We start from the raw sequence: 26,571 nt of genomic DNA on the forward strand, positions 1-26,571 counted from the left end.
GTAAGAGCGAGACAATAGATGCAATGGAATGCGGCAGCCCGATCATCGAACAAAATAAATTATTGAAAACCACACATATTCTTTTCAAAAATAGTAATTTTAATTATAAAATCTGTGGTATTTGATTTTATTAACGCTAACAATTGTTTTAAGGATTATTTTTGCAGTTAGAATGTCAGTTTACGGCACGGGTCACAAAGAGAACGGAATATCGATTCCTATGCCGGCCGCTAGAGCGCACTCACGTCACATTGAACTAAACATGGCGGCGCGATCAATGAAGTAGTAGTGTGTAGTGAAGTCTAGTGTAAAAAATTGATATGATTGATCTCTGTGTTGTTTTTGTGTGTGATGTTTTAAATTAAATGGGCCATGGGGCGAGGCCAGGAGTTGTTGGACGCTGCCCGCAAGGGCGACGTGCGGACTGTTACGAAAATACTTACACTAATAACGAAAAGGAGTGGTCCGTTTACAAGGTACGTCCTTTCATGTTTTGCGAATTACTTTGCAAATTCATGGTATTTTGTATGGTATTTTTTAGGATGCTTTCGGGTCGAATAACCGTTGAGCTACTAGTTTCCCTGTAAGCTTTGTTAAAGTGGAGGAATCGATGCTATTTGTATAAACAATAGGCCATCCAACAAATTGTTAGTGGTATTTTTCATAATGTTTACGTGCTTATCACTACGTCTTGTTCTGATAACGGATTTACGACAGTTTATCGTTATTTCCTACCCATTTTAGGGATAAACGTAAGCTTGAATTGCCTTTTTCTTACGAGAATGTACGTGCATTAGGTCAGTACTTAGATTTATCCGAATCACCAGTTCTTGGTAATGGAAATGGACAGACGCAAGGCCAATTTGATAAATCTTACGCTTGACTAGATAGTTAAACCGTGTAAGATGAAACCGTCTTTCAAATTAAATAGCCATTTTAGTACTTATGGGCTGCAGTAGGTCTTCACTGAGTCTTACTTCTATTCATAACCCAAGAATAAGAAATATCTACGTGCTAAGTAGGTATCTACCTAATCTACCTAGCTATATAGGTACCTACCTATTACTTACCTATTCTTCTCCGTACCTACCTACGTGTTACTCCGACTCCGACTGATGCGCATTCAATTGTAGATTACCAAATTACCATGTTATGAGTTACCTATTCTAAACACTGCATGTACTTACCTATTGACGAGTATGTTAGCTATATTGAGAACGGTAATTAGTCGTAATTCCCTAAGACCTTATCGGAACTTTACTAATTACTGTTTACATCACTTGATCGATAAACGTTCGAAAGTTTAGTTGTCTATCCGAGAATTGGTTGAAAAGGGCTTTTGACGATTTTTTACGGCAATATTGTCAAATACCTAGGTCAAATCTCGCGCCATTGATCTGGGGACACGGCAGTGCCTCCGCCAAGTCGAGTAAAACAAACAAAACAGCTACACAGCTGTAATATCATCCTTTTCTCGAAACCGCTCTAACTTCGTTCCATTGGGGTCATAAAACAACTATGTATACTCATTCTACTAGTCTACATTTTTCTACATCAGAGGGCCTACCGGGAACCACGTTCGACGTGTTGCCTCTATGTCGCACTTTGTAAATTTGTACGTAAGTGTGACAGGGAGGCAACACGTCGAACGTGGTTCACGGTAGGCCCTCTGACTACAGTCACTAATCTCATTATGAATTGACCTACCTACTCTACTGATTAATTGACCGACTAATGAATTGACTTGGAAGAACTATTGATTTACACGATGCATTCTTCGTGGCATACGAGTGTAGGTTGGTAGGTAGGTCAAATTCTAGTATAACTCAGCATAGGAAACACATTAGGGGATCCAGCCTAGACGACAATCGTACATCGACAAATGCCAAACGAAAAGTAAAAAAAACCGGACAAGTGCGAGTCGGACTCGCCCACCGAGGGTTCCGTACTTTTTAGTATTTGTTTTTATAGCGGCAACAGAAATACATCATCTGTGAAAATTACAACTGTCTAGCTATCACGGTTCGTGAGATACAGCCTGGTGACAGACGGACGGACGGACGGACGGACGGACAGCGGAGTCTTAGTAATAGGGTCCCGTTTTACCCTTTGGGCACGGAACCCTAAAAATCAGGATGACAGATGCTACGAAAAGTCACGTGACTATGTCCATACATTATTTAAATTTCGATTGGCGTTTTCTATCAAGAATTTTCATCTTGGCTTTGCCCCTTGGTATCGTGTCATCTTGATTCACATAAATGTAAATAAAAGTTGGCCATTGATATTCATTCATATTTCATAAAAAAACGTGGCATTATCCTTGGAAGCCAGTTATATAAGCCTTATCTCAAAGCAGCAAGGCCTATATCTTTAGCTAAATACCTACTGTCTAATAGCTGTGGGTATCATTTTCCTTGATCATTAAGTCGTTCGATTGTCATTACAATAGGTCATTCAAGATGAGGTCTGTCGGCTACTTAGGTAGGTACGCTGATAGCGATTAGTGAGGTACCTTCCTGATATCACCATCGCCATATTCAGGGGATCAGTAGGGTTATCTCTGGGGGCCCGCGACAATATCTTGCCCGCGATATAGAATACCCGTCCTTCTCTAATTAATACAGTTAGAAAAAGACGCGTATTAGTCTGTCTCGCAGGCGAAATACTGTGTTAAGCCCACTGGTCCGTTATAGGTACGTTTTCAGGCTTAAAGTAGGTACCATGTGCTTGAAAAAACTTTATTGCCAAGATTACAAAAACTTGTGCATATTACTGACTCATCAGGCATCTGAGATAAAATTACCTTTATCTTACATGATTAAGGGCAGGAAATATCTAACGACCTTATATTAGTTATAATAATATGGCAGGTCCTACTTAGAGTTGTGCCGTTCTCGAGAACATTCTCCGTTTGCTATGGGAAATATTCTCGAGCGAGACATACAAAACGGAGATCGTTCTCGAGAACGGCACAACTTTAGTCATACTTTTTTCTTTAAAGAATCCTTCCAAATGTATTCTGGCGCCGTTCCCGTGATCTTAAAGCTGCAATGTAAGCATTGACATACATTATCGTGACCTACTTAATTTATATGGGTTACCCGCTCCTTTCCCCTGTTATGGTTTGCAAAGATGTGACTCGCTTTTAGGGTTCCGTACATAAAGGGTAAAAACGGGACCCTATTACTAAGACTCGACTGTCCGTCTGTCTGTAACCAGGCTATATCTGCCTGCCGCCGCCTGTTGCCGCTATAACAACAAATACTAAAAAGCACGGAACCTTACGTTTCTTCCTCTTGCGCCATGCTGATGATACAATTTCCCTTCATCATGGACGTAAAGGCCCTCTGCGCGGCATCTTCTGGTAGATGTGATAGTATATAGCAGAAGTCTTGAGATGTACGTCTGCTAGCAAAATCGGAAAAATTTACCACATTGACCAAGATTTGAACCTGCGACCTTTCGGAGCAGTTCAAATCTTGCTTTGTGTGTGTGTTTCTTTTTTTAATTAAAAACCAACAAGATTAGGTACACAACAACTGCGATACACACCTTAAACTCTCTTTTCGCACCTTAGATTAGAAGATGTTCATTCATTTAACCGCGTGCCACATATTTTCGGACTATACTGGGTAAAATACTACAATAATCCGTCACGTATGTCAAAATTTGCCTTTTGTTTTCCGGGCTTTCCCTAATCCACGTCTAAAATCCGACGAAATTGCAGGATTGACCCTTAGAAGTTGACGAGGGACTTCTGTCAGTCGTCTTGGGTGGGGTTGTTGTTAGGGTTCCGTACCCAAAGGGTAAAAATAGGACCCTATTACTAAGACTCCGCTGTCCGTTTGTCTGTCTGTCCGTCCGTCTGTCTGTCACCAGGCCTTTGGGTACGGAACCCTTAAAATGACTCATTTAGGGCCAAAATCCAGAGAGGAAAATGTCGAGAACGTTTGTATGAAAAAATGACCACTAATGTATCCTCTTAACCATATACGAGTGCGATAGGGATATCCCCGGTCACGTCTGTGTGTCAGCCATCACACCTACTCGCTTTCGTAAGAGCATCGCCCACTTGATCTTATTTACGTCTTAATGGTGCATATTAAATGATTAGGCTCAAGTGTGTCACACTGAACTTCATATTAGCAATTGGAGAGCTCGGAGCAGTCGGAGCACGCCATGTGTTTTTAAAGTATATAAACAAAGTATAAGCAAGGGCCGCTAAGCTGAAATGGGACTGCTGGGCACTTGGGCAGGGCACATCTGCCGAGTGCACCCAGAACGCTGGGCCAAAATGGGACTCTGGGCAGGGCACTTCTGCCGAATGCACCCAGAACGCTGGGCCAAATTAGCCACGGACTGGATCCCACAGGATGGATCTCGGAGCAGGGGAATACCCAAACGGAGATGACGGGACGACCTTGATACATTCTGTGTGGAGTGGCGGGAGTGTGCATTGGACAGAGCCAAGAGGCGGGAAAGAGGGGAGGCCTTTGCCCAGCACTTGGACACAATAATAGGCTATTAAAAAAAACAGTCACGACAGAGCTTAAGATGGACATCTTTGCTTTAAACAGACCTAGATTCTGTTTGTCTGAATACAGACAGACCAAGGGTGAGAATTTTATTCCTCTAGCTAGGTATATAGTCTTCTTTAAGGACGAGGCAAATAGCTTCAGTATACGAGTAGAAGACCGTAAGACAAACACAAATAAAAGTCCTCATCGGGATTAAAACCCAGGAACTTCAGGTTCGTAGGCAGTATATAGTCACTATACCGGCTAAGGTTTAGATACAATTACCATAAATATACTCTAGGGTTCTTCCTTATAAGGTCTCATAATGATGTTATTGAACAAAATTGGACAACACATCCTTTGGTTTCCCGTGCCTATATTAGGCATTAATTGAAATAGGTATCAACGTATTAATCCTCCATATTAGGCATCGAGTTAAATATTCTTTCTAATAGTAATAATACACCAGGCTTCTGATTCACTAAGCAACGTCAAGTGAGTTATCAAACAATGGCTCTATGATTACATATGCGGTCAAAGTATTATTTTACAGTTAAATGACCTGTCATCTGTACATTAAAGCGGTTTAGGTAAAATATTGTTTTGTTGAAGATGGTGATCAGCTTCTACTCTTCTTCAACCTATTACCGTTTTGCCGGCCTAGCGCCAGGGTCCGCTTTCCTGCCCAATCTTCTCCACTTTGCCCGGTCTTCGGCAACCTCAGGTGTGAGATTGTTCTCTTCCATGTCCGCTGTCACGACGTCCAGCCAGCGATGGTGATTAGCTATAACAAAAAAAAACAGGACAAGTGCGAGTCGGACTCGCCCACCGAGGGTTCCGTACTTTTTAGTAGGTTTTTGTTGTTATAGCGGCCACAGAAATACATCATCTGTGAAAATTTCAACTGTCTAGCTATCACGGTTCATGAAATATAGCCTGGTGACAGACTGACGGACAGTGGAGTCTTAGTTATAGGGTCCCGTTTTTACCCTAAAAAATTAAGAAGCTATGACAATGACAAATAAAATGACTACACTTGTATTGTTGTCTTACTTGTGTTGTTGTTGGGCCAGGTAGCAAAGTAGTCATATAAAAGAGTTTTCTTGAACGGATCATGCAATTCAATACTATCAGCAACTTTTTCAATCTGACCAAATGTGGAGCTTGTGTCTTTGCAATAAGGTTTACTTAAGGGGCCCACTGATTAACAGTCCGCCGGACGGTATCGGCCTGTCAGTTGTTCGGAACTGTCAAAACTTTGTTGTCAAACTGACAGGCCGATACCGTCCGGCGGACTGAATCAGTGGGCCCCTTTAGGAATCGTCATCTTATAGTTTAGACAAAAATATAGAAAATTCATCAGGAAGTGTAGTTAAGAAGGAATCGAGATCTGATTCAGGTATACTCTGACGTATATAGACAGGCTAGATATAGGCTGTTTCAGGAAAGCTGGCACGGATTTTCTATGAAAGCGTTGACAGTTCTTACAAACATTACAAACCTCACGCCAGCTCTTATGAATTTACCTATACTTGTAGAAGTTTGATGTTACAAAGGTTCAGGCGCAAGCTCATGTAGTGTCTCCACACAGTCATATTAAAATCAAGGAATTTGATTAATTGATTTCGGTACCATTTCGTACCTTACCTTGTAACAGTGACAAACAATATATAACCCGCTAGAGATCTAATTGTCACTGTGACATGGTACGAAATGGTATAAGTAAGTAACTAAGTATTTATTTGCAAAGAAATTAAATTCCTTAACCGTACAATATGAAACTCCCAGAAGTGCCAGATTTTTCTCTGCTTTGGATTCAATTTATCAATCAACGAAACTGGGTTACCGCTAATGCATCCTCGTACTCCACTTAAATGCATCGCAAGCTTGTACCTACCGTTTCTATAAAGCACCACAAACACGTCGGAGAAACAATTATGGACACCCGGCGTCTGAAACTGGGGTTTAACGACTTCCTTGTCTATGTTCTAGGACTCTTAGGTCGTTGGCCGTGAGTGTAAACTTGAGACCTATATTGTAAGCGGAAACTTATTTTTGAAGCTTTTGTCAAGTGTATCAGAAAATCTGATACATTCACGCTAACCGGCGTCAGGATAGCAAAAGGTAGCGATAGGTATTGGAGCAGCAAATATGACAAAAAATATCTGAACATGCACTTGGACCTCTTGATAATGAGGCTTTGTTCAGATATTTGTGAACACTATGGCTGCTCCGATATATCTGCTGATGATTGGACATGGATTCGTATCGATCTTCAATCAGCCCTAATGATAAAAACGCACTCAAATTCTTGACTTATACACTTTAGCTGCACAATGACTCTCTTTACAATATAAAGAATAAAGATTCAATTAAATAAACTTTATTCTGAAAGTAGGTCGTAAGGCTACTTTCAAAAGTCTGCGTCGGCCAACGCTACCCAAGAGAAGCGTTTTAGAACACAATTTATTTTATTTATTTATTTATATATTTAATCTTTATTGCACAAAAGAAAACCTTATAGTACAATTATTTATGTTTATCTATAAGTAATGCTCATGTTAACGGGTAATTCCAAGATGATACATTGCGGTTGAGCTGTTAGTATACAAAATAAGAAGTATGACATTCCATACAGTTTACCTATATGATCCCTGCTTACTTCACAAGGTTACAAAACATGATTAATCGAATCGAAATAATATTCGAATCGGAATCGCCGTGAGTTTCGAAATGTTCGTTAATATCATCTAACAGAGTGGTTATCTATTTAAGGAAGTAAGATAACTCAGGCCATTATTAAAGTGAAGTGTTTGGCTAGGCGCCAGACACCAATCGATGCTAAGAACGTACGTTGAACCTCTGTCTGACTGTCTGTCTATACGTAGCTCGTGCATGTAATTTGTATGCAGTACTTGACCGGTACAAATATGGTGGGCGAAGGCCGACCGAAATGCATTCGGTGTTGATTAAAACCTTTGTATTGAATTTAGGGAATGCCTAAGCTTGATTTTAAAAATTATTCTTATTACATGAAATGTTTAATACAAGGTGAGATAAAGACAAACAACTCTAACCTTTCGTATGTGTGTGGTAGTCAAAAATCATGGTTGAAACCAAGTCATGCCGGATAGACCGAAACGTTCTCGAAAAAAATGCAAAATCTTTCAGGATCAGGATTTTTATCATAGGTTAAATCAATATGCCTTTTAAAAACAATATCTATTCGCGATAAAATTGGAAACTAATTGATTTACGATCTTGTGGATGGTTTGGTTTATAAATTGTTGAATTTTAACATTTTGCGTGAAAATTTAACTTGCCAGTTGATTTTTCTTTACACAAATTCAATCTTTAAATGATATTGAATCTGATATAGGAGCCGCATAACTTTGCAACCAAAGATTACATTCAATTTCCGTTTAGTCATCGCAACCGACGAAACCAGTCTGTTGTTTTTATAACAAAAAAAACATAAGTCTTCATCGATTATGCCGACGATACGTGTGTATGTATCGAAGAAGCGTGCGTGCAAAGACACTTTGGCCTTGTATGCTTGACACAGTTTTTTTGCGGACTCTACACGGATTGAATACTGAGCATTTGCATAAACTGTAGGCATGTGTATGCTGCTCGTGTCAGTCGGTCTGTTTGAAAACAATCGCCATCAGATATATCGGAGAGGCAAAGGTACTCAAAAATATCTAAACACGAACTCTAAGACCTTGACAATAAAATTGAGGCGTGTTCATATATTTTATTATGAACACGTTCATATATATTTTACTTTGGCCGCTCCGATATGGCGACTGTACATGATATAGTGGGGCGTGTAAAAACTATTAAGCACAGAGGCTTTTGCTCAGAGAAAAACTTTGCAGCCAAAAGAATCTATACTAAAATTAGGCTGTTATTTATTAAAAATCTTCCTTCTAGGAGAGGAAGAAGAAATGAAATGACACAGGTCGATTCTCGCGAGAGGGTCACGGGCACATCTAGTGCTAGTAGGTACTTTATAATGTAAGGAATTAATCGTAGCAATGGTACTTTTAATGATATGTCAGACGTTATAATACAATGATCAGACAACGATGAATTGATGAATGATTAGACTGTCGCTGTGTATTTTAGGCCATCTTTGTCACCTCAATTAATAAACTCATGTGAAAGTAGAAGCGTTGTTGCGCCGTGATTCGTGCGATTCGCTTGGTATTAGGACTATTAGGGCATTTCTCGGTTTAGCTGCAGAAAAATCTGACCTCCGTCGCATAGACAGAAGTTTGTACGTACAGTAAGTGCCCCAACTTAAGTACAGTCAACGGTAAAAATATGGGTGTAGAAATCATTTCAAAAATATGTCCCATAACTCTAATGTCAATTAATTAAGAACTATGGGACATATTTTTGAGTAAGTTGTCTACACCCATATTTTTACCGTTGACTGTACCCACGTCGCCACACTAGCTGAATAGAAAGATTAGAAAGCAAAGAGAATATGATATAGAGGCGTATAGTCAAAGTAATTTTTGTAGCCACTGTAAATTTGGTATGGCGCCATCGCTCGAAAAGATGCCTTTATACCCATTATACCTTTGGCCTATGCTCGTGTAGATGGCGACACTTTTTGACACCAAACTTAACACACATCAGTAATGAATAAGGATCAAAGTCAAATGGCGTTCTAAAATTTTTAATCAGTTGTCGACAGATGGCAGTCAATTTACTGTGGCTACAAAAATTACTTTTGACAATCCGCCTCTATACTAAATTCTCTTTGATTTCTATCAAAGAGAATTTAGGTAGCACCGGATGTACAGTCACACTCAAAAATAATAAAGGTAAAAAAAATGGATGATGGATATGATTTGTGAATGAAAATCGAAAAGTTGATTGTACAAATCCCCGGATTTCTGCCCAAGAAGTAAGTATAATTGGGAATTCTTCCCCATTCAAAATGTAACGGCTATTAATCCGAATAAAGAGCCGATTTATACCCGTCACAGACGAAATAAACAAATTAGCCAGATAATCAGCTTATCACCGCGACCCATTTAGCGGACCTGTTGGCCCTAATTTGGTTAATGGCTGCTAATTAAATTGATGTAGTTCTGCACGCAAGCGTTTGTTTGACGTTTGACACGACATCATTTCAATGCAAGCAGTGTGAGCCAGTGCTTATTAATATGGATAACTTTTAACAAAAAAAAAAGACTTCACACAACATTTTATTTTATAGGACAATTTTACACAGATCGACCTAGTTCCACAGTAAGCCACAAATTAAAAAAAAACATCATTTTATAGTCTTCATCACTTTCAGCAGTTCCACTTCGCCAAATGATGATCTCTGAGATTAAACGCGAGAGTTACTTACTGCTAAACTCCAGAAAATCCCGAGATCGCCATAGGTTAGCCTTTAAGATTCTCCAAGGTTCCATCATCAGATCCTGACTTGATGCCAATGGGATCGATCAACTTTCATAAAAATAAAACTCGGTCCAGGTGCCGTTAGATACCTGTTAATAGTGACATTAGTAGAGTATATTCGGAGAGAGAAGAGTCGTGGAATGTATTGGGCCCCATAACCCCCCCGCCCCCCGCCCACTCTCTTTCTGCACATACTCTAACAATGTAAAAAATTTAATAGGAACAATGTTTATTTGAGTACCCCTTTTGAGATAAATAATCCTGTAGGTAATCTTTTAAGCTCATTGTAGAAGCACTGCCTAAAGCACATACCTATAGACCTATAAGACTCAAACTTTCTACTAACTCTTGTGGTCGGGAAGTTTAGAGAAATAACAAGGTTGTTGACATGGTACAAGCGTTCACAAGTCGATGAATCAATCGTTTTAACTTGAAACATAATACCATCAGTGTAAAGTCTAGTTCTAACTGAACTTACTGTTTTACTTAACACATTGGTTGTAAAATATATGGAGATTGTTTACGACATTCTATTGTAATGACATAATTTTTGAACGTTTTCCTATATTGCTCAGAAGTATGATTTAGTTGCATCGAAATCCCATGACGTTATCCCGTCCATATTAGGTAGACTAGGTATCGATAGCTCAGCATTTGTGGTGTTTTGTATAGGTATTGTACTTCCCATACCTACATAATTTCTGGTATAGGTAGGTACCCAATAGGTAGGTAACACCACATCGGCATATGACAAACTAGGTACTTTTAGAGTAATTATTTAAGACCAAGCTAACTCTATAATATTTTAATAACATAATAATATTTTCAATGACAAAGTGTGGAAATGTTATCAATAATGTCAGATTTCTATGATGACTTGATGACTGACAAAAATATGACACGCCCTCACTTTGTTGTATTCAAGTATGTTATGTATGTAATGTATGTAAGTAGGTATGTTTACTGATGAAGAAAGAAGTTAACCTAAAGCCGACTGTAAATGGCTTTTGAAAGAGCCCTTGAGGCCTACTTGCAGAATATTTTTTTAGAATTTTGAAAAGTAAATCTCGTAAAAAAGAATTACGTGAATTACTTTTCATACACGAGATGACGATGATGTTATCCTGTTATCTCTGATTAGGGACATACACGACATACAAATTTAAAATAATATCATGTCTGAAAATTTGAAGTATAAGGCTCTATCTTGTCTTTCCCGCCTAGCAAGTTTAAGTAAACAAACCTTAGGTTTTTCCAGTACCTACCAGTCAATATAGTTTATTGGTTGAGTAAACAGTAAACAGGCAAGTCTGTGCCTGTTCTAACCGCAGGCAGGTGTTTACAGTTCACCGTCCTTATAACGGGATTTTGTTTGCCGAATCTGTAGCTCAGCCAGCCGATAGGTTTTACAGTTTTTCGTATTTGTCACGGAAATGTGAGGAAAACGAATTAAGAGGCTTCTTAAATTCTGAACTAGATAACGGACGAGCGAAAACAAGAGTAGAGGCTTTTAAGTTCAGAAAAAATCTGCAATCAATGCAAAAGTAACTTTGTAGATAACGCCAGAAGCCCTTGTGATTTTCGACTCTATCATTCATATTATATACTAGAACCTTAGTCCTTTGAATAAGGCGAAAAATATAAACAGATCTTTGACGTCGACTGTACCTATATATAATAAGTAATTACTAATTACTCAATTCTTCGGTCGCGGTCCTCGCAGACTGCTCATGTCAGTCACTGAGGCACAGAGTACGAGAAAGAACTTAATGCTCAAGGAAGGGCAAGTGTTTACAATTTACCGTTTTGACAATTTATTTGCCGGATCAGTTCAGATCAGTCAGCCGATAAGTTTTACAGTTCAAAAAATCTGCCTTTTACGTACCGTAAGGTATTGAACACTTTACGGTACGAAATGTGAGGGAGACGGGTCAACTAACAAGGAAAATATAAGCATTATGGACCCGAAAATCAAAAGGCTTGAACGTAAGCGCCTCCCTCGTACGGTTAACAAATACGACATCCTACCTAAATTGTAGGGTTTAGCATAAATAACAAACTAGTTCCAAACCAATTCGGAGGAACAAAAATCGCGGAGCCAATAATAATTTTAACTATTGACCACCAAACTACCTGCTAAAAAGATGCGGAAGCCATAATCGCTATTTTATCTTTTAAGGCCAAACCCTGTCCGAGAGATAACACTGTAGTCGAGCTAATATCAAGTGAACTTTTTCACTCCATTAGCCCAAGCCGACAAACTCGCCATTACTTAGTTTTTTTCAGCATTAGAAAGAAGGTAAGCGATCTTAATGTGTCTTTTAATTGCAAAACACACAAGTCACGGCAAAATATACAACAATTATAAAATCATATACGATCATTCACATTCTTTTGCATTCATAGGTAGTTACTGATTTTTAAAAAGCGTTTTTCAATAAAAAGGCACTTCAAAATTGTTTACCTTTTTTCTAATGGTAAAAATAACGAAGTAAAGCACATACTGAAAGTGCAACTACAACAGCAAGCCTACATGATAACAATTTCATTGGTGGTCTCTATTGTTACACCAATGAATCGATCTGTCGACGCGTAGCATGAATACATTACAATTACATCATTATTCATGCCAGAACTGTAACAAAATCTGCATCCATTATGTGTCAGTTTCTCGTTGGCCATTCGTGTTTTATTAAATTGATGTAATGTGAGTTGATAAGAAACCCGACTGTTTTAGATGATTCATAGAAATCTGGTTTTCCCTTCTTTTAATTTATTCAATATAGTTTTTAATTGGTTACGTTTGAATACATTCATAGACTATTGGAACATTTGGAACTGATTTCAAGTTTTGTAAATAACATCACTATTATGAAAAAATCTCGTATCTCACCTCACACTTACACAAAGTTGAAACGCAGTAACTCTGTATGCGACCCATACACATAGTCACCCCTTTTTAATTTGATTGACAGAAGAGTTTTCTTTATCAAAGTACCTAATACTTTAGTGTCACATAGTTTGACGACATTGACGTGTAATTTTAATTATTTCAATTGTTTTATTAATGAGTCTCCGTCTGACCTAACAAAAGTGATAGTTTGAGGCCCCAAGACAAAGTCTTGACACAAATAAATCACAATTTGCGACCAAATCAGATCACTAGAACAACTTCTCAAAAACAGTTAGTCGCAAAAAACCGCAATAAAAAGTTCTAAGTGACCGAAAATGGCGTGTAATGAAATAGGCGTTAAAGGTGTACGAACTTCGTGTTTCAAAAGCCTTTCTTTTCCCAGTGGCTTGGCTTCCTATGAATCATCGCAACAGTCGTCTGTTACTCTGTTAGTCAGTTTTGACCATCCCAACGCACCTTACGCTTGTAAATATTTAAATAACGATAATATCGTAGCCGACCGGATTGTTTGTGTTCAGTTCGAGGACTTGGTGTTTTAGACAAACACTTAGGATTGTGTTATTTGTAGTTATGTGATTTGTGATGTGAAAATGCGATTGAGAATACAGTTTTTTGATAATGAGCATAGGATGTTGAGGAACTTACGAAGGCGGTTCAGGTTTGTTGTGTATTTTTATTTTAATACTAATTAACTTATTGTTACTACAAATACAAATACTAATGCTTCCTTGTTTATTTTCATCACTTACGAAATATTTCAATCAATCGAACTTGATAAATATCATATCCTTAAAGATATAAGGGTTTAAATTTATAAATTAGGCGGTGTCCAAGATTTTGAGTGGTTGCTCATTTGTTTTCATCACTTACGAAATATTTAGGGTTTTATTGGACTTGATAAATATCAAATTCTTATAGATATTAAGGGTTTAAATTTATAAATTAGGCGGTGTCCATAATTTTGAGTGGTTGATAATTTATAATTACAGGCATATACATACGTTGTCTAGCTTTGTTTTTATTTTCGATTCATAATTTACATTTCGTGTTTTATTTGAACAATTTTATCTGTCCATTTAAACATTTATGGGGAGCATTTTTTACTTATAGGTCAGTTTAGTTTAAGATTTGTTTTATTTTAGTTTTAATTTTAACGTTAAGTTTCTTGTTTTCATTTTGGTTGTTATTAATAAACTAACAATATCATTTAAACTACCTATTTCATTTGCAGTAAAAAAATAACTAGGTATATCTTACTAGAATAGTGATATGTTACAATTATTAGACAAACAGTAAAGGGGCCGATAGTGTCACTTGTTTAACCAGTAACGTATTAATTTTCAGTAGATACTAGAGAGTGGATTTTACTGTTAAAAGTTCTACAGTTAAGTACTTTAATTAAATCTATATCCTTTCGAAATGCCGCTTAGAACCTGATAACATTAAACAGAGTTTACTAGTTGTTTGCCATACTAGTTTTATATGATCTGTGGCCATGCTAACCCAGTGGAAAAACTAACGGATAATAAGAGAGAAAATCTCTTTTTTATTTAGTATTACAAGTGTCAGATAAACGTGTGTTCGCTTTGACTGCGCAAACGCAGGGGATCGGGTTCTTGAATGAACCATTATATTATCAGATGGAGGTGGATGCCCAAGGAATTGTAGTCATAGGGCTTTGGAGTCTAAATTAGAAGTATACCTACACGACTTAAAGATTTGTTTTGTAAAAGAACATAAAGTTCTCTGAAAAGAACTCGAGTATCGACTTAACTAACTATAGCGGTCTCAAAAACTGTGTCGAGCGAGTCTTAAACCAGAGGACTGAAAGGACTCTAGTGTTAACCAACACTATTAGTAATAGTGCTTCTATTCTGATTTTCCCAAGCGGTCACGCACTATTATAGAATCACATCTCTGTAAAGACTCAATTGTTGACATTGACAGTAAACGCATTGCTCCATTGACATTGCCTCAGTTTACAATAACGACAACGCAAATGTAATCGTTATTGTTTCGGTTATAAACTGTTTTGTTACGTAACAGGTTGTATTGTTCATATTATCAACACGTTTATATCATTAATTGTAACACTTCGCGTAAGTTAACATAAGTTCCTACTATTATTTTAGTAGCAAAGTGTAGGGGGGAAATCAATGCTATATCTGCCAAGCCAAGCCACGCATTTTGACTAAGGTGTAGAGTTTGTGAAGTTAGGGCTTGTAGAGTTAGATAGAAGCTTGGCTCTACAAGATATCTGATTACTTTTTGACAGGCCTTATGGTTTCGTCTTGGCAAGATTTTACATGAAAATGTTTTTGGTGGGATCTGTATTTAGGAAAGTATTTCGGGGTGGCAGATACTCTTGGCTCATTGTTTCATACGCTGTTGTTAATGCTGAATGTGCAACGTTGTTGAATAGCCACGATTAGTAAATTATTCTTTCTATGAAGAAAAATAGCGTCAGGATTGGAGCCCACGTCCAATCATCAGTAATGGCCGAATGGCCCGTTGACCCGTTACTTAGTACAATGGGTGTTGATAAAACAGCCTATCGAGTGTTACTCATTTTCATGACTTGCGTTGTTCCTATTTCAATAAAAGTGGATCGGTTTTTTGGAGTTATGATTGAAGATCTGGGTTTAAATATGAATTTCTAAAGTTTTATTTTGTGATTGAAGGGAGAACTGGGAGAAGAAAACGAAGAAAATGTTTGAATTTTAGAAGTGCAAATACAGATATATTTAGATCTGGAATATCCGTAGGGAATAAGACGTACTTTCATGGCTCAGGTCAGGTAGCGATGAGTTTGGAAGGGTACTCGGGCAATTTAGATAAAAACTGGGCCAGTAAAGTCATTACCTGCGATAGATAAGGGTCCTGACGGGTTCGATGATAATACAAATCCTGGCTCAAAGCTTCGTGTTTATCTACAATAGGTATCGTACTATCTACTAGTGTTAACTATTTGCGTTATTCCTGAATGTCCTACACGCCGAATTTTTCGTTACGTATCTGTCGCTTAAAATACATAAGTACGTGTTTGTTACCAAGAGAAAAACATCAAATAATTGCTTCATATTAGTTTGTCTCTAATGGGTTGTTAAGATTTCTGGAATTACCTTCTCGTGTCAAAGCACATCAATTGGGCGACTGGCTAGGTTACACTGCTAAGAGAAATGCTATCCTATACCTCTGTTTAATCCAGTGCTTTACCTTCTAAAGAACAAATCCTTTTTACAAGCTTTTTATTAATTTGCAATGTACCTATCTATCTATGTATGTAGGGTCAAATCTTGCATGTTAAATTTGACCCACTTCCCGACTTCTAATGAAGCTGAAAATTTGCATACATATATTATGTAAGTGACAATGCAATATTATGGTATCATCAAGTTGATCTGATGATAGAGACAGGAGGTGGCCTAACGTACTCTGTGATTAAACACCGAAACCTAATTGTGTTAGGGGTTTTTAGAATTGTCTCGATGAGTATTAGTTGCACGTGGAAAGAAAAGTACAGTCAGCGATAAAAGCTTGTACCAAAAATGAAATTTTTGCCAAAAATTTATTAAGAATCTGTTGCATAAACAAACGCAGTTCACAAATTAGATCACTAGCTCGATCCGATTCGAATATCTTATCATACTCACTATCAGACTTATCATTAAAAGTAGCTAGCTATCCAATTAACCGTCTTCATGTTTTATTATTGTTTGGCTCAACCTGCTCGGACCACTTCCCCGTGACTCATGCTTAACACCATCCCGATAGTTAGTATAGTTATTCCTTGTACGCGGTTTGAGGATGTCGCCTCTTTAAATGGTTATTAAATGTGTTTTAATTTTAATTGTTTTTGTGTAAAAATGAGTGCTGTAGCGGAGACTGTGCAGTGTTGCCCTAAGTTTTACTTTAAGAGCTGGATGGCGGGGAAGCTGAGGAAGAAATTGTATGATGTTGATAGGTAAGCTTATTTGAGCTGTACTTAATTAAAGTTATTGTAGATTCATAATTTATTATTGTGACTGTTGCCTGCAGGCTACACTCTGATTGCCCTTAATGTATATAATTGCCATACGATTAAATAAATAAATTGTGCCGGTTTTATAGAACGACATTTGTGCGCTTTCTGTTTTTGTCGAGAAGGGTAAGCAACGCTAGAATGCTCGTTATTTTGTTTATTCTAAAGATGTCTAAAGCTAATCTAATCATCAGCATCCTCATTATTAACCTATTTATTGCTGGATGAACGAAAATCAATTTTTACATACATAATTATAAACCCTGGGCCCAAATTCGACATGTACAACTGTCAGATTTCGCATCCACGTCAAATCAACAGTGGATTTTATTGCATGTTGATTCTATCAAGTGTTTATTCGATCAAATGTAGATAGAGATCATTTGGTACAACGAAAACTCAACTCTGAACTCGGGGTGGTTCTGTATGGTTTGGTTGTCACGTAACCGTGGATTGCTGATGTCAAATTTTGACATTGTACGTACTCGTATTCGAGAACTTATGATTTTTCCCACATCAACGGGAGATCAACATGATACGTCAAACGTCGCTTGTCGAATAGGGGCCCTGTTGGGGCACTGCAATTATTATTTAAGACTTAGTTATACTTAATATAAAGTGCAACATGCACCGTGATGGGACGAGAGAAATCTTACAGTTAAATGTAGAACCTGCACCTCTTAATACCTGCTGGCTTACCTTACTAAGTGTTTCCTGCATAATACTCGGGAATTTATCAAATAACGGAATATATTTTCATTCGTTATACGCGATATAATCCGTTCAAATAGTTTTATTTCATGGATACATAACTATCGCGGTAACCGAAGACAGTATTAGGGATGGAATTAACGGTCTGTGCCATTTTTAAATTAGGCTACGAGTGCTATGATTTCATAAAAAGCTCAGTCAATTCTGTTATACAAAATGACCTTATTGCTCGTGACATGAGTCTACTAGTAATAGTCTAATATACGTTAATTCATGTTATATAATTGTGTAAATTGTGTTACGTACATATTTTACAGGAAAAACGGCTAGAAAATGCATTTATTGTTTAAATCCCACATAGTTTCAACAATTTTTCCTGGTTAATATCCTTTGTTCTGTTCATTGCTTATCAATTCAATTTTAACTTCAGTATGTTTATGGGACGAAAACCTAATTATTTGTATTAAAATTGAAACGAATGCTAATATGAGGTACCACTACCTACTCACATGACATGTAAATAGGTAGTATATATTTTTCCTCTAACCTAAATTTGGTGGTGTGTATGGTGGTGGGTAATATGGTGTTCATATGCCTATTATGTCTATTATTTAACCAACGATATGTACCAATCTATTGCCACCTTTTGAATCTGAATACATTAGCGGAATAAAACAAGCTGTTCGGTTAGGTTTCTTGGAAACGAGCCAGCGGTTGAGCCTTTGGCGATGTCAGGATCATGGACATTCCAATCGCTCTACAGCTCGTATGTGCGAAAACAGGTTGGGCAACATAACTATAACACATATTAAATCACATTTACAACCGGGTCTATCGCGAATTTATTTTGTTAAGTAAGTACCTTTATTTACCGACGTTTCGACACAGGTTTCACTGGTCGTGGTCGCGGCTAACTGATCTCCCAGCAAAATGTCAAAATAGTGATTTGTTTAACTACCCCACGAAAAGTGTATGAAAAAGTTTGGGGTAGACATCACATTTTTAAATCACCCACTACACATATGTAAACCCGGTTGTAAATGTGATTTTATATGTGTTCAAAATGCGAAAGTTTTAAATGTTATATAACTATAACTATTATCTAGAGTCGGACCAAGCTTACTTAGCACGGATTAAATAATAAAGTGTGGAAGTCGTTCGCCATTGCCCAAAGGTCTAGGAACTTTAGGGCTAGAACGGCTTATCCTTTTATAAGCCTTGTATAATTAATAATAATGATACATCCTAGCCAGTTCGGGCTGTAATTAATTTCATGGTTATTAATTCAGTAGCAATTTTTGTCAAGGGCATACGAACGATTAACTTGAGGGGTTAATGATGTGAGAATTACTGTATAGTGTATACCTATGCTTGACTATGGCAATGAATAAATAGTGTAATTCAACCATATATGTTGACGCAGCTGTGATGGTATTTCTTCATATGCGGAGTTACAAAATTAATGCAAAGCCACAAAATGCCTATAAAACTGTATTTAAATGACACCATACTCGTACGTTGTCCATTAAGCAATAGGTACGCTTAATGTCTAAGCCTCGCATCTCTAGTTGTTTTTGAAATGTGAACTCTATGCCGTGTTCATAAAGGTTGCTTTTATTGTAAAATATGAGAAAGAGATTTCGAGCCGACTAACGATCGTTGACATTTAGGCAAGAGGTCAAGGTCATTCGAAACTTCAATGCAAGTCGGTCATTGTGTGATAACAGAGATTTTACTGTTAAAATTTTGCATACTGTATTTTTCCGTAAAACCTAATTAAAAAATCTCAAAGGTATTATACGCGTTTTTAGCGGAAAAGCGTATTTGCCGTGAAAAAATGTATGAAACCGGGTTGCAAAGAGTCAAGGACCATTGTAAAGTAACTTATTACGTGGGAAATCTCAGGTACAGTCACCAGCAGAAGTTGCTAAGCAGACGAAGTGTTCAAAATTATCTACCTTGACGCACTCTTATTCTCTTAATAATAAAGTTGCGTCAAGATCATTTTGAACACTTTGCCCGCTTAGCAACTATAGCTGCTGACTGTGTCAGTGACCTGTTTGAATAGGTTTTACTGTTTGTAATCATAATCAATCAAGCTAAATTTTGAGCTACTTCCCTGTTGATGACGAGTAATGATGACGTGTAAAAGTGCCCTTGTGGCCTATTTGCTGAATAAATGTTGATGTTTGATGTTTGATGTTTCCGATTGAGCCAAAATTTAGCATACGTAAGTTTGTTGGCAAAACAATGGTATTTTACCACCAAGCTGATCTAATAATGAAAGGCCGAATGTGGCCATAGGAACTGTAAAAACAATACCGTATCCAGTCTCTTTGGTTAAAGTCCAAGACAACGTTCAGTAATCAATTGTATCCAAAATAAGTTTTGATGAAAACCAGATTTTTAGATTGTCTCATTCATGAATTTCATGATGTACCTAACCCACTCGCAATAGTTATTTATTTTACAAGGGGGCAAAGTTGTTGTTTAACCGCTCGTGCTAATATTGATACCCGAGCAAGCGAAGTATTCCAAAATTGAACCACGAGCGTAGCGCGTGGTTCGAAAAATGGAATCTTGAGCGTTGCGAGGGTTTCAAAGCACGAGGGTTAAACAAAATTTGCCCCCGAGTGAAACAAAAATTTTCACCACACCAACCCGAAGCAAATATTAAATGTAAAATATTAAACAAAATCAAACCAAATCAAATCCAAATGAATGTTATTAAATAATCCAAAATCATCATTTAAAAGTCAATTCTACCAAGCAAACATAAGAAAACAACTCAAAATTTGCATTTGATTACTTTGCCTCACATGTGAATAGAATGCAACTTTGCTATTTGTTTTTGAAGTGCAAAGTAAGCCTTTCCGAGCTGGTGTGGTGAAAAAGTATATACAGTAGAGTCCGGTTATAACGACGCCCAAGGGACCGCTGATATTACGTCGTACTAACCGGACGTCGTACAAAACGAACTGCCAATTTTAATATATTTTTTAAATCAAAATAATTACATCATTTTGTATACTTATGCGATAATAAAAAGAAAAAAAACATTTCTTTTAAAATATTTATTTACGTTAGTATTACGACACCTTGTCTTAAATGGAGAGACTTGTGTGTTTAGAAGAAGCCACTTTTCAAGGTACCTACGCGTACTCACTCGTCAAGTCGTCATCCGCAAATTACTCGAATCCCGTAAAATATAAAATCGTAATTCTTGGGGATCTAATCAAGATGACGTGGTTTTATCACACAGTTCCTATGGCCACCTCCTGTGTCCATCATCAGATCAGCTCGAAGGTACTTACCTACCAAAATATGTATTGCATTGTCACCCAACTTACATAATTATGTATGTTAAGTTTAAGCTCAATTGAATAATGGGAATTGGGTTTTATTTAGTTTGCAAAATTACGAAAAGTCACATGACTATTTCATCTTGCTCCGTATAGGCAAAAGGGGGAGCGGAGTTGGGTGCGCGGGACGGAGTAAGCTTCTTACCAACAATTTATTTGTAAAAACTACGTCGCTCGTCGTTGTAACCGGACTTGACGGACGGATTTTGAGTCAATTTCCGTCGTTAAAAGCGATCGGTCGTTATAAGCGGAGTCGTAATAAACGGTTGTGCTTTCATAGTAGCTTGTACTAAAACCAAACAAGTGCCTATACTTTCGTCGCTATAAGCGGTTGGTTGTTATATGCGGAGTCGTACTAACCGGACTCTACTGTACGTGTAAATTTTATGTTTAATCAAAAGGAAAGGGTATAGAATCGTCGTTACAGTGTTTCACCTTTCATATATCATCAAACAATGTTACATCATAAGTATAGAAGTCTGCTGCCGCTTCCAAACGGTATTTTCGTCCGATCAAGCACGAGCAGTCGTGGCCGAGCGGTTAAGGCGTCTGACTAGAAATCAGATTCCCTCTGGGAGCGTAGGTTCGAATCCTACCGACTGCGAACTTTTTGCTTTTATTTTCTTATTAAAGATGTTTTTTCTTTTGCAGTTTACGAAGAGGCGCTGGCGTCAACGTTCAGGACGATAACGGATACACACCACTCCATCATGCTTGTATGAATGGCCATAGGTAAGTTACTAATACAAATACTTTTTCTGATATTAAAAGTCGCTATTATTATCAGATATACGAGTATCCTGTATTTGTATACAACAACGAACAAGGTGCTCCCAAATATCTAAACCCGGTTTATGTTCTGATATTTTTGATGCCGATTATGCAATCATGGTTAGATATGTCTGGCTAAAATTTGCAAAGCTGAGTTAATCAAGGAACGGAAAAAATATAGTATATAAAACTACACAATGGGAGAACCGAAAATCCACAAAATTATTGGAAAGTTGCCCGACTTCAAATAATTATTAGATTACCTATCCACGTATAAATTCGTGCGTTAGACTCGCTAGAGGAACAGTCGGATTTACAATCAGTCAATCAGGTATTTTGTTTTATATCTGACCTAATTATACATCTGTAACATACATGATATGCCATGCATACTTATTATCTAGTATATTATATCTATGACGTCGAACTGGTATCGATAAATAGTGACGTAATCGTAGTAGTTAATGTTGACGTTTTGAACGTAGTTACATATGTTTGTATTATGTATTGGTAAACAATACGCTATATAGTATTCAAAAACTCTCTTGACAAAGGGTTTTGACGATTATATCTGATGTTAGAATCATGAATAGTTTAAAAATACTGTGAAAATAGCAGTAGGTATACAGTTTTTATACCACAGTCACGTCTATATCGTCAATTGACAAGCAAAACTCACTAATTACTAAAAATATTTAAACAAAAATCGATCTTCTTTTAGTACTAATATGGTTCACTATGGCTATGAACTTGTGGTGGTAATTAGTGAGTTTTGCTTGTCACCTGACGATATTTTGTACGATTAGACCCCATAGAATGGAAACTTGCTATTCAAGCTTGTATTCTCGTATTTATTGGACAAATATCTACCTTATTATTTTTCTGTTATAAGTAATACTATTAGTAATAGTTTCATATTTTTCGAGATCCTGTGTCAAACCGACATAATCAGCGTTAAATAGGTATTAGATAAGATTCAAAAATTACTAAGTTATTATTTATACTTATTTTATTGTATTTCATACGAAAAAGTAAAGTGTTTCTCGAGATATACATACTTAATGATTTTACTACAACTTAACCGTTAACTTAACTTAACTTTGTTGCAGGGAGATTGTTCACCTCCTACTCAAAGTGGACGCGTCGCCATGTGTAGTGGACAAAAAGGGGGCAACGCCCCTCCACCTAGCAGCTTGGAAGGGGGACTCGCATGTTGTATCTATGCTGCTGGGCCACTGCAACCCCCCGGTCAATATAGACCAGAAGGTTCGTTGTACAAATAAATCTTCCATAGTACAAAAAGGGGGCAATTCCCCTCCACCTGGCAGCTTGGAAAAGGGGAGTAGTACGTTGTATCTATGTTGCAGGGCCACTGCGACCCGCCTGTCAATATAGACCAGATAGTTTGTTGTATTAAAGAAGTATTTTGTCGTCCAAACAGGGGGCTAGGGGGCTACGCCCCTCGACCAGACCATGTGGCCACATATCGGCCACAATCATTGCATCGTAAATACCAATCATAAATCATAATCTTCACGTGGTACTGTAACAAATACATTGGAAAATCAGCGCTGGAAGTCGCCAGCAACATGTTGAGATGGCGCCATTTCGTGACACTTTATTTTCACTAAGTATGTTCTTTTTACGTATGTCTATTGTTTGTGTGTTTACATAAACAATCTATTTTATTCTAATTCACGACGATTTTTCCTTATTAGACCAACGACCAAGAAACGGCACTCCTCATCGCGGCACAGTTCGGCCATGTGGATGTCGTGGCACAGCTTATCGCCAAAGGAGCTGATGTCTCGCTCAAGAACAACAAGGAGGAGAGCCCCCTGGATCTGGCGTCTCAGTATGGGAAGTAAGTGATTGTAAAATATGACGGTAGAAGATGTATTTCATTGATATCGATACAATTTACTGATTAAATAGTCTACAAGGATCTATTGTAAGACTTTAATGTTAGAACCTAAAGGATACTGTAGGAGTTTCATTAATACGACGATAGTTGTTTACAAAACGTTTATTGGCACAATGAATAGAATTATCAACAAGACATGTACATGTAATAAGCGTAATAATCAACAATAAGACACTGACCTGAATGCAGTACGCTGATGTAACAGTAATTAACAAGTTAAACAATTTATACAAACTTCGTAGCACCTAAGTACCTCCAGTGACTGCACGACCGCTCTCACTGACTGTCGATAGACGAATGCCATGCCATGCGCCCCTCACCTCTTGCAACGGTCGCTCAGCCACTCGAGGTGGGGTGACCGGTCACGTGCTAATCACGTGATCGGTCATTACAAATACTTTAATATTATATTATTTAGCTTATTCATCGCTTAAAGTATGCTGTGTTTACAAATATTTATATATTAATTATACGGTATCCTAACAGAACTAATATTAGATAAATAAATGCGAAAGTCGGGATGTACAGTCAGCTGCAGAGAGAGGTGACCCCCCCCCCCCCCCTGTATAGAAAGCCAAGAAAAAAATCGAGAACGATCTTATTTTTGCAAGTTGGCTAAAAACCGCATAAAACTCGTAATAGACTAGGTAAGATCTTTACTAAAAAGAAGCTCATTTCCTAACTTTGCCTCCGCCAGAAGTTGCGTAATATACCAAACTTTACTAAAGCGCCCAAGTGCGCTCCAAGTATGGTAAGTATGGTAACTTTCCGCAGAAGCCAGAAAGCGATATATTGCATGTATTAAGATTAACTTTGTACCTTTTCTTGGTACCTATCATATAAGAATAATAGCTTAGAAGTGGAGGTTATCGTATTGAAATAATGTTTGTTACCTATTAACTATCAATTTAGTTAACCGTCTCGACAATGTTTTCGGTCGAAGTAAGTTGCGTTTTTTTAGCTTATCGTAATACAAAAAGCAACACTCTTAACTGTTCATCGGTGGACCTTATTACAAAAGGCATAAGGTCCATCGATGGACAGTTAACAGTGTGGGCGATGGTACATAACAGTTTCTACTGCGAAAAACCGAATTCTAAAAATATAAATGCCTGTCTCCAAGAAACCAACAACAACTATACTGTTACCATCAGTTTGTCACTGACATAAACGCCGTCGAGAACGTAATTTACTTTCTATAAGTACATCTCGCTCGCACTCGCATATTAGTGCAAACGGGAGGTATAGAAAGTAAATTACGTTCTCGACGGCGTTTATGTCAGTGACAAACTGATGGTAACCGTACTGATCTTCTTTGTCGTTACACTCTTGTCAGAGTGGTCGTGGTCGTCATATCAGGGCCGGTGGCAAGCTTCACAATCCGTCGCCGTTCTTCCCGTACTGTAGCCCTTCTTGTACATTCATGGACTGGTTCATTGAATGCATTTTTGACTAGGTCTAACCAACGCATTGGTGACCTACCGCGCCTGCAACTGATATGCATCAACATATGTCTGAAATAATTGGTCCCATAGAAAAGTATGACAGTAACACTTTACAGAATATAGCGTCAGGGGGCAACCAAAACTTAGTCATTTCTACCACAAATTTAGAGCCATAGTCAACCATACTATTAACAAATCTGTTGTTTAATTCTTTTTATGCTTTTTATGAGTATTGCATGTCACCTGGCGATAGTTCAATATTGTAAAGATCGGGTGAAATAGAACGAGGGACTTTTTAGGCTACTTTATTTTTCACTTATCAATCACGTTAATATTTCTGTCTTTGAGATACAATTTGTTAAAACATTAGTGCAAAAATCTGTATGTTTCAAATTCAACAATGAAGTAGATCCTATGAATGACATGACATGTGTCAATTTAGAATGTATACCGGGTGTGCCCTGTAACATGAGCAAAGAATTAAAACATAGATTGTACTCCTCAAACGGTGACACTTTTGTTCAACAACTTTTAAAAATTATGAAGTATTTAGACTCCCTATTTTTCATACAAAATAAATATTATCTTCAATGGACGCCATCGCCACGTCATATTATTGTGATTGACGTTGCTTGTCACGCCTTAAACATAACAAAATTCGCAATACATTGCGTCTTGGAATAAACTTTGAAGTGTAATAAAAATCAAACCACAAGTTATTTTTAAAAGTCGCTGAACAAATGTTGATCAGTATGAGGAGTACAGCCTACAGTTTAATTTTTTGCTCATGTTACAGGCCACACCCGGTATAACTTTGTAGGGTTGTCACTGATATAAAAATATTTCATGTAAATGATTTTGTTTTACTTTTTAATCCAAATTACGATATTATAGTCGTATTATACTCGATAGTAGATCACTTAGATAATACTATTCTTTCAGCTCAGTATCTAGAAATGTTCCACCCTGTATGTAGTCATCCTCTACTCGTTACTGTATAAGTCTTCAACTTTCAAGTCGCAAACTTACCAAGGTTCTCAAGAAGCGGTCTCGGTGCTTCGCAAATTAGATTTTCCCACTTATCTGTGTCTCTCAGAGTTATGAGGAAAATTGAGGTAATATGTTAACCACTTTAATTAGTATGCGTTTAAAGACTTAATTATAAGACACTTGTAAGTACTGTAAACTACACTTAGTTATTTGTTCCTGATGAAATGTGCTTACGTGTAAGAAGTTCAAACTTCTGAACCTATTTTTAAGTAGCAGGATTACTGGATTAAGTATAACATTTATAATCATTTTCCAGGCCGCACCAATCTGGAAGGCTTTCCCAAAAAATCCAAATATATTCCAGTTAATCCAGCCTTCATGATTCATTTGAAGACTAGTCACATTTCCCGAAAATGTAATTTAATTTGAACCTTAAATCGAAATCCTAAAGTTGAAATTCTATTGGCGCGTATGTGGTCGATAAAT

At 37.4% G+C, this 26,571-nt stretch overlaps 1 protein-coding gene and 1 non-coding gene across 3 annotated transcripts in view; both read left to right on the top strand.

Moving 5' to 3' along the window:
• The first annotated feature begins 181 nt into the window (after positions 1-181).
• The window catches only part of LOC134794871 (uncharacterized), a 162,202-nt gene continuing 135,812 nt past the window's right edge, over positions 182-26,571 (top strand). Inside the window, exons 1-4 of one of the 2 annotated variants that reach the window (XM_063766680.1) lie at positions 182-476; positions 21,607-21,687; positions 22,836-22,992; positions 23,445-23,590. In XM_063766680.1, coding sequence (XP_063622750.1) covers positions 373-476; positions 21,607-21,687; positions 22,836-22,992; positions 23,445-23,590 — 488 coding nt within the window. In that variant the 5' untranslated portion in view covers positions 182-372. Of the gene's footprint in view, positions 477-16,705; positions 16,826-21,606; positions 21,688-22,835; positions 22,993-23,444; positions 23,591-26,571 lie in introns of those variants that run through there. The other variant, XM_063766679.1, reaches the window with a different exon arrangement.
• Positions 21,478-21,559, top strand: Trnas-aga (transfer RNA serine (anticodon AGA)). The gene has a single exon. It is a non-coding gene; the product is annotated as a tRNA-Ser (tRNA).

Source organism: Cydia splendana, chromosome 11 (genome assembly GCF_910591565.1).
Source record: "Cydia splendana chromosome 11, ilCydSple1.2, whole genome shotgun sequence".
NCBI classification, from domain to species: domain Eukaryota; kingdom Metazoa; phylum Arthropoda; class Insecta; order Lepidoptera; family Tortricidae; genus Cydia; species Cydia splendana.